Source organism: Sinocyclocheilus anshuiensis, unplaced genomic scaffold (assembly GCF_001515605.1).
Source record: "Sinocyclocheilus anshuiensis isolate Anshui unplaced genomic scaffold, SAMN03320099.WGS_v1.1 scaffold546, whole genome shotgun sequence".
In the NCBI taxonomy this organism is placed as follows: Eukaryota; Metazoa; Chordata; class Actinopteri; order Cypriniformes; family Cyprinidae; genus Sinocyclocheilus; species Sinocyclocheilus anshuiensis.
In genome coordinates, this window is record NW_015542451.1 from 535,120 (window position 1) to 543,626 (window position 8,507).

Here is an 8,507-nt window from a genome sequence, read left to right on the forward strand (position 1 = left end):
GCTCGTCAAGGCTGCATTTCTTTGATCAAAAATACAGAAAAAAACAGTAATCTTGCAAAATGTTATTACGCAGAAAACTGTCGAGGAACATAGATGAGTCGGCTATGAATATATATATATACACTACCGCTCAAAAGTTTGGGATCAGTAAGACTTGTCATGTTTCTAAAGAAGTCTCTTCTGCTCGTCAAGGCTGCATTTCTTTGATCAAAAATACAGAAAAAAACAGTAATCTTGCAAAATGTTAGTGCTGCAAAATTTTTTTTTTTTTTGGAAACTGCGATACTTTTTTTCAAGATTCTTTGATGAATAAAAAGTTAAAAAGAACAGTATTCATTCAAAATATAAATATTTTGTAACAATATAAATCTTTGCTATCACTTCTTATCAATTTAACACATCCTTGCTGAATAAAAGTTTTAATTTCTTTAAAAAAAAAATTTTTTTTGTAAATGTACTGACCCCAAACTTTTGAACGGTAGTGTGTGTATTGTTAGAAAATATTTCTATTTTAAATAAATGCTCTTTTTTTTTTACTTTTTATTCATCAAAGAATCCTGAAAAAACATATCACAGGTTACAAAAAAATATTAAGCAGCGCAACTGTAATAAACCAGCATATTAGAATGATTTCTGAAGATCATGTGACACTGAAGACTGGAGTAATGATGCTGAAAATACAGCTTTGATCATAGAAATAAATTACAGTTTAATGTATATTAAAATAGAAAAACGTTATTTTACATCATAATATTTCACAATATTAATTTTTTTCCTGTATTTTTGATCAAATAAATGCAGCCTTGATGAAACTCCTGTAAAAAATATAAAAAATCGTTCTGATCCCACACTTTTGACCGGTAGTGTATATATATATATATGTGCCTCCTCTCAAGCTGACTGGGTAGATCATTTGAACGTGCTCCTCCCAAACTTTGTTTATAAAACATAATTTAATTAGTCATTACCTTAATTCAGACCTTAAGAGCTCTTAACAAGTCAAATTCCTGGAAAGAACAATTTGAAACTCAATTACAATGTGTTTGTTAAGCGCATTAACTCGCAAACACTTGACACATTTAAGTCTATTACACCAATGTGTATGGAGAAGGATTTTAATATAATGATACTCAGAAATAATGTGCATTAAGTTTAAGCACAGTTTAGATTTTGATGAAGATGAAGTGTGTTAGACTTATCATTCTACTTGTTATTTTCCATGCTTACTTATTTGAAAATAATGCAAACATACAACAGCTTTTTTTTTTTCTCTTTCTGTTTTTAAAGAAGTCTCTTCTGCTTACCTGGGCTGCATTTATGTGCTTAAAAAAATGTTGTAAAATTCTGAAATATTATTACAATTTAAAATAACAATGTTCTATTTGAGTATATTGTAAAATGTAATGTATTCCTGTGATGCGCAGCTGTATTTTCAGCATCATTACTCCAGTCTTCAGTGTCACATGATCTTCAGAAATCATTCTACTATGCTGATTTGCTGCTCAGTTTATTGTATATGTGTAGTATAGTGTGTGTATATATATATATATATATGTACAGTTATACTTTTGTGTTCAATGGAAGTCGCTGAACTGATTTGGACGACATAAGGGTGAGTAAATGATTGAACTTTTCATTTTTGAGTGAATGATCCCTTTAAGAGGGGTTCAGATAATGGCCTGGCTCTCAAAAAAGCTCATGCAATCTACAGAAAAATCCCTTGCATGAATACGAAAGACAGCATACCTAAACCCTCTCTGATGGGAAAGAGAAATAAAATGAGAAACGCTTGTGCTGCCAGCGGAGATGAGTGTGCTTTTGCCATCATTTGAATGTCAAGTTGTAGAAATACAAGTTCTTTCTGGCTGTAAAGGTCATTATCACTCAGAGTGTATGTATTGGTTTGTGATGGTCCTATTTGCACAGCTTCTGCATTAGTTCTTAACTTTCTCTCTCATTTATGGCCCTGCTTGTGTCTGCAATACATTGGCTTTCATCCATTCTTTGAAACAGATCTGTTGCTGCTGTTTAAGGCCACGTCTTTGAGGATGCTCAAAGACTGTTTCTGCTGTTTCTCCCTCTCCACACTTTTGTTTCTCTCCTGTAATGAGCTGAGGCTGTGTGCATTTCCAAACCAGGTTTTGTGTGACTCCTGTTTCAAAGAAAATCTCATTATGATCACCCGCGCTTTCTGCTGCTCTAGAGAAAACTCATCAAATTGTCATTTCACGCTGACATTTGTTTTGCAACTTTCATCTTTGAGGCGCCATTGCTTGTCTTGTAATGCATAGCTTTATAAACACGAAATGAAGAAAGAATACAAAATAATTTAATGCATAAATATTAATATAAGGAAATGCATAAGTGGCTCGATTTATGCTTGTATATTTTTTTTTACATGTCTCCTGAAAGAGCACTGAATCAAAACACATGTGAAAAAGAAGCAGAAACAACTGATGGCATATGTAAGCAGATGCATATGTAAAATAACACAATCATCAAACATTAAACAGCCCAATAATCAACACCTCAGACTGTCTGTCAGCCAATCAGAATCAAGCGTTCTAGAGCGCGACTCAGATGAACGCTAGCGCCGCTGCGCGGAGACGCGAGGTCGTGCGCTTCTGCATAAAAGACTGCAGCCTGCAAAAAAAACATGAACTCCAGCAGAACCACAGTGAACTGACTTGTGTATTTTTATTTACTGGTTCCTCACACGTCCAGGAGCTGTTAAACACTTACGACTAATGTTGCAAACGACGCGTATATTTTTTTTTACATGTCTCCTGAAAGAGCACTGAATCTCTGAATCAAAACACGTGAAAAAGAAGCAGAAACAACTGATGGCATATGTAAGCAGATGCATATGTAAAATAACACAATCATCAAACATTAAACAGCCCAATAATCAACACCTCAGACTGTCTGTCAGCCAATCAGAATCAAGCGTTCTAGAGCGCGACTCAGATGAACGCTAGCGCCGCTGCGCGGAGACGCGAGGTCGTGCGCTTCTGCATAAAAGACTGCAGCCTGCAAAAAAAACATGAACTCCAGCAGAACCACAGTGAACTGACTTGTGTATTTTTATTTACTGGTTCCTCACACGTCCAGGAGCTGTTAAACACTTACGACTAATGTTGCAAACGACGCGTCTCTTTCCGTTCCCAACTTTGTGGTCAAGTATAAACATTAACAAACCAGTGTACATCATTAACGCATTAAATTAATTAAGACACACTGTTGCATTTAAGGATAAAAACACAGCTAGAACTTACCAGAATTTTACTGCAAAAACAGTTGCAAGTATTTCAATTAATTATAGGCCTAATGTTAATAAACAACCTATTTAAGCGATTAAATCTCAATTTTTACTGAGAAATGTAGTGATAAATAACAGGTAGCCTACAATAAAAAATACAAAAAATCCCATAGTTCATCAAAATTGGCTTCTCCAGTAATGTGGTCATTAATAACACAAAGACAGAGCACAGTGTTACCCATACAAACACTCAATCCGAGTATAATGACGTGAAGTAAATAACATAAATATTATCATAAAGCACTCCATTGTATACATAACTGAGCAATAAAAAGAAATCTACAGTTCTGTGAACTCATCAATTATTAGGCGATTTTTACCTAGTAAATAATAGAAATTATATTTTACAGTACAGGCCTATATGTATGACATATTGTTTTAAAAAAAAATAATGTACAGTAAGGAGTCTGACACACGATGTGAAAGTACTTTTCCTCTCAGTACATTTCCTGGCATTAGCTGCACCCGAATGCACGGACCTCATCCACACGAACTGACGCGTCGTCGGTCAACACCTGTCCCGCGGTGACGCGTTCCGGAGGAGGAGCGCAGACGCGTTTAAAAAGCCGCTCTCGACGCTTGAGAGAGCCACAGCGCGCTGATCTTCACTAGTCCGGCTCAAACCACTCACACACCACAGAAACATGATTAAGAAAATGAGTCCCTCGGAGAACGAGTTTGACATCCCGGCGAAAAACTGCTACAGGATGGTCATTCTCGGATCCACCAAAGTTGGCAAGACGGCGATAGTGTCTCGCTTCTTGAACGGACGCTTCGAGGAGCAGTACACGCCGACCATAGAGGACTTCCACAGGAAACTCTACAGCATTAAAGGAGATATGTATCAGCTGGACATTTTGGATACTTCAGGGAACCATCCGTTCCCAGCTATGAGGAGGCTATCCATTCTCACAGGTAAATGTCAGAGTATGAACCGGTGCATCTTTGACTCAACAGTATAGACTCGATTTCTAATCACTCTCTCTTTATTCTTTTGGCCGCAGGTGATGTTTTCATCCTGGTGTTCAGTCTGGACAACCGCGAGTCGTTTTGTGAGGTCCAGCGGCTCAAGCAGCAGATCTACGAGACCAAGTCCTGCCTTAAAAACAAGACCAAAGAGAACGTGGACGTCCCGTTGGTCATCTGCGGGAACAAGGGCGACCGCGAGTTCTGCCGCGAGGTTCAGCGCGAGGAGATCGAGCAGCTGATCGCCGGCGAAGAGCAGTGCGCCTACTTCGAGATCTCCGCCAAGAAGAACACTAACGTCGACCAGATGTTTCAGAGACTTTTTGCTCTCGCCAAACTGCCCAACGAGATGAGCCCGGACCTCCATCGCAAGGTGTCCGTGCAGTACTGCGACATTCTGCACAAGAAGTCCCTCCGAAACAAGAAGATCAAGGACGGCGACGCGTACGGCATCGTTGCGCCCTTTGCGCGCCGTCCGAGCGTGCATAGTGACTTGATGTACATCAAAGAGAAGACGATAGGAGGCGCACAGGCGAAGGACAAAGAGAGATGCGTTATCAGCTAAACCCGAGGCGCTTCCAGCGCTGCTGCGGTCATTACTATGGGATGCGGCCGTCTCGCTGCAGTCTCGGCTGAGGGAGTTATGCCTGTTGCGGTGACTCCGAATGGATCGCGTTCGCACCGGCGGTAGAAGTCATCGGCTTGAGCGCTCACCTCGCGACGTGGAAGCGCATGTTATGCTCGCGAGATCTCCTGCACAGAATACCGACTCTGTTCTGTTCAGTCCGAGCGCTCTGTGATGTGGCTTATCAACTCCATGCTTCAAATGTGCTTTCTTAGAACATATGCCTTTCTGAGTGCCGAAGGGAGAACGGGGAGTTGAGTTGCAATGTCAGCGGTTTACATTTTTTTGGGTTAGATTTGATCACAAAGAAATCAACGTTTTATTGCAATTTGAACAATTTTTTATTGTCAATGAATGTATATTTATTCTTCTATGTGATTATTGTTGGATTTGACACGTGGAAACAGAAATAAAATCATTTCTCAAGAATTTGCACGTTTCCTCGTTACTTTTCAGCAGTGCGCGCTGATGTACAAGACACTTCTTTATGTGCTCACACATTTAAAACTGCAAACCAGTAGCTAAATCTAGCATATGCATGCTTTGAAACGGCAGAATAATGTGAAAATAACTTCTAGGATGCTCAAACTATTGTCGTTTATATGTGTGCACACTTGACGCCTCCTTGATCTATGATGGCATGGAATGAGGCGTGAGCAAATCAAAAAAATATGGTTTCATATCTTCATATTATCTGAAAGCTTGCAGCTAAACTCTATTGAGTATGCATGTTCCAGATATAACCGTTAAAACTGAACAATAATCTGAAAACAGCTTCTAGGAAGTTCAAACTATTCTCATCTGTACGCGCTTGACGCCAAGAAAACGACGCGTGACTGATCTCTTCTGGCTTGTAATGAGGCTTCTCTGAGCACATTGAAAACAGTTTCATGATCCGTCTCAAAGCTTGCAGATACAGTCCATCACACATATTCAGATCATATCCATTAAAACTGCAGAATAATGTGAAAATACCCTCTACTCTAGGATTCAAACTATTGTCTTTTGCTGTGTACACATCAATTAATTGATCAATTACATCTTGGAACTAGGACCAAAAACTCTCTCTGAACACATTAAAAACGTGGTTTCATCCAGGATTGCAGCTCAAACTAATTTAGAGTCTAAGTTATATGTTTTGAAAACTGCAGAATACTATGAAACTGCCTTCTAGGAAGCTCAAACATGAGTCGTATGCTGTGGACAGGCTTGACGCCAAGAAAACATGACTTGTAATTGACTAATCTATTTTGGCTTGGAACCAGGCTCCAAAATTGTCTATAAAAAAAGGCTAAAAACCCTATTTTGAGTATACATGTTCCAGCTACACTACCAGTCAAAGGATTTTGAAAAGTAAGATTTTTAAAGTTTTTTTTTTAAGAATTCTCTTCTGCTCACCAAGCCTGCATTTATTTGATCCAAAATACAGCAGTAATATTGTGAAATATTTTTACTATTTAAAATAACTGCTTTCTATGTGAATATCTGTTAAAATGTAATTTATTTCTGTGATCAAAGCTGTATTTTCAGCACCATTACTCCAGTCTTCAGTGTCATATGATCTTCAGAAATCATTCTAATTTGCTGCTCAAAAAACATTTATTATTATTATTATTATTATTTAAAACAGTTGAGTACATTTTTTTCAGGATTCTTTGATGAATAGAAAGATCCAAAGATCGGCATTTATCTGAAATAAAAAGCTTTTGTAACATTATACACTCTACAATTCAAAAGCTTGGAATTTTTTTTGTGGGGGGGGGATCTTAAACATACATTTATAGATGTTAAAGACATTTATAATGTTACAAAAGATTTCTATTTCAGATAAATGCCGATCTTTGGATCTTTCTATTCATCAAAGAAACCTGAAAAAATTCTACTCAGCTGTTTTCAACATAATAATAATAATAATCATCAGAAATGTTTCTTGAGCAGCAAATCAGCATATGATTTCTGAAGATCATGTGACACTGAAGACTGGAGTAATGATGCTGAAAATACAGCTGCACATCACAGGAATAAATTACAGTTTAGCAGATATTCACATAGAAAACAGCTGTTTTAAAAATATTTCACAATTTTACTGCTTTTGCTGCATTTTGGATCAAATAAATGCAGGCTTTGTGAGCAAAAGAGAAATCTTTAAAAAAAAAAAAAATCTTACTATTCAAAAACTTTTGACTGGTAGTGTACATGCTTTAAAACTGCAGAAAAATATAAAAATACCTTCTAGGATTCTCAGACTATTGTTGTGCACACACTTGATGGCAAGCAAAAACGGCTTGAAATGGACTAATCTATGCTTGGAATGAAGCCTCAGTATTGCCTCCGAGAACATTAAAATTAATTGTTAACAGTTTAAACTATCTGAAAGCTTGCAGATAACCCCATCAATGGGTAAAACATTCCAGATATATGCTTTAAACCTGCACAATTACCTGAAAATGCCTTCTAGGATGCTTAATAATAGTCTCTTGTTGACCACAAGCAAACTTGCTTGTCATTTCACTAATTAATAATGGCTTGATTAAGACCCTAATATTGTTTCAGGTCACCCAAGCACATTAAATAAGACTATGTTTAAATGCATGCAAAAATATAAGTAATTTAATTGAATGCACAAAGTATACAGAATCCATTCACTAATAACAAGCACGTACTCTTGTAAATGCTACTCTCAAAGTAAAAACAAAAACTTTAGACAAATTATAAAAAATACAGCAATTTTACAAATATAAGTGTGGTATCAGGGGGTTGGTTGGTTAGTTGGACGCAGCAGCACGGACATGGTTTCTCTGCGGAGGGTCTCAGGAGGGTTTGGGGATGTCAAACATGCACAGGCTCTTGTATTTCTGCAGAAGCTGGTTCTTGGTCCGGACCTGCTCTCGGAGGCTGCGCAGGTTGCTCTCCTGCAGCGCGGGACTCATGTCGATCCCCGGCATCGCCGCGATCTGCTCCCGAGCCTCCTGGATCTTCGTCTTCAGCTTGTTCAGCTCCTGATGGACGTCTGGACTGTCTTTGTCCATGCTGTTGACGGGTGAGTGCAGACAGGACGTTAAAACCGAGCGGCTTGAAACACACACGCTGCTGCTGCTGCTGTTGTTGTTTACACACAGACCCGACGGTAACACGTACTGACACGTGACAGAACACGGCGAAATATTCCTGCATGCTGTGCCTTGAAACATAAAAGAAAAGAATAACTACGTCTTACCATTTTATTATGTCGTGAATAATAGGTAAAAAGGAATAATCTTCAGCCTCCTCTAGCACCGGTTCAGCAGCCGCCATGTTTTCGTCGAGGGGTTGCTGCGTCATCAACGCGCGCCCGCGTTTCTGCGTAAACAACGTCATGATGTTTTTTGTTTTGTTTTTGTTTTTTGTTTTAATTACATTTTTGCAAGTAACATTTGACATTGTAAAACAGACTGTTACGGTTTTAGAGTATAAACAAAGAAAACATCAAAATAAAAAATAAATAAAGAAAATAAAATATGTTTACATTTCGTTTCGACTCAAGTGGGGGGATAGGGGGAAAAATCATCTAAACCTTGAATCTCTATTTACAGATGACTCAATAATCTAATATGTTTT

General features: G+C 38.1%; 2 protein-coding genes across 2 annotated transcripts; one reads left to right on the top strand and one right to left on the bottom strand.

Annotated features, from left to right (window-relative positions):
* Window positions 1-3,836: 3,836 nt before the first annotated feature.
* LOC107693623 (dexamethasone-induced Ras-related protein 1) lies at window positions 3,837-5,572 on the top strand. The gene is made up of 2 exons (XM_016493072.1): window positions 3,837-4,234; window positions 4,324-5,572. The coding sequence occupies exons 1-2, from the start codon at window positions 3,964-3,966 to the stop codon at window positions 4,848-4,850; spliced, it is 798 nt and encodes a 265-aa protein (XP_016348558.1). The 5' UTR covers window positions 3,837-3,963; the 3' UTR covers window positions 4,851-5,572.
* A 1,979-nt stretch (window positions 5,573-7,551) lies between these two features.
* Window positions 7,552-8,240, bottom strand: med9 (mediator complex subunit 9). Its single transcript, XM_016493073.1, has 2 exons — window positions 8,128-8,240; window positions 7,552-7,940 (listed from the first exon to the last, which is right to left on the bottom strand). The coding sequence occupies exons 1-2, from the start codon at window positions 8,229-8,231 to the stop codon at window positions 7,721-7,723; spliced, it is 324 nt and encodes a 107-aa protein (XP_016348559.1). The 5' UTR covers window positions 8,232-8,240; the 3' UTR covers window positions 7,552-7,720.
* Window positions 8,241-8,507: the final 267 nt, after the last annotated feature.

Excerpts from the sequence above, each read along its gene's own strand:
- LOC107693623 (XM_016493072.1), top strand. The coding sequence starts at position 3,964 with ATGATTAAGAAAATGAGTCCCTCGGAGAACGAGTTTGACATCCCGGCG. Across the intron at positions 4,235-4,323 it reads GAGGCTATCCATTCTCACAG|GTGATGTTTTCATCCTGGTG; the intron begins GTAAATGTCAGA and ends TTTTGGCCGCAG.
- med9 (XM_016493073.1), bottom strand. The coding sequence starts at position 8,231 with ATGACGCAGCAACCCCTCGACGAAAACATGGCGGCTGCTGAACCGGTG. Across the intron at positions 7,941-8,127 it reads ATTCACGACATAATAAAATG|CATGGACAAAGACAGTCCAG; the intron begins GTAAGACGTAGT and ends ACCCGTCAACAG.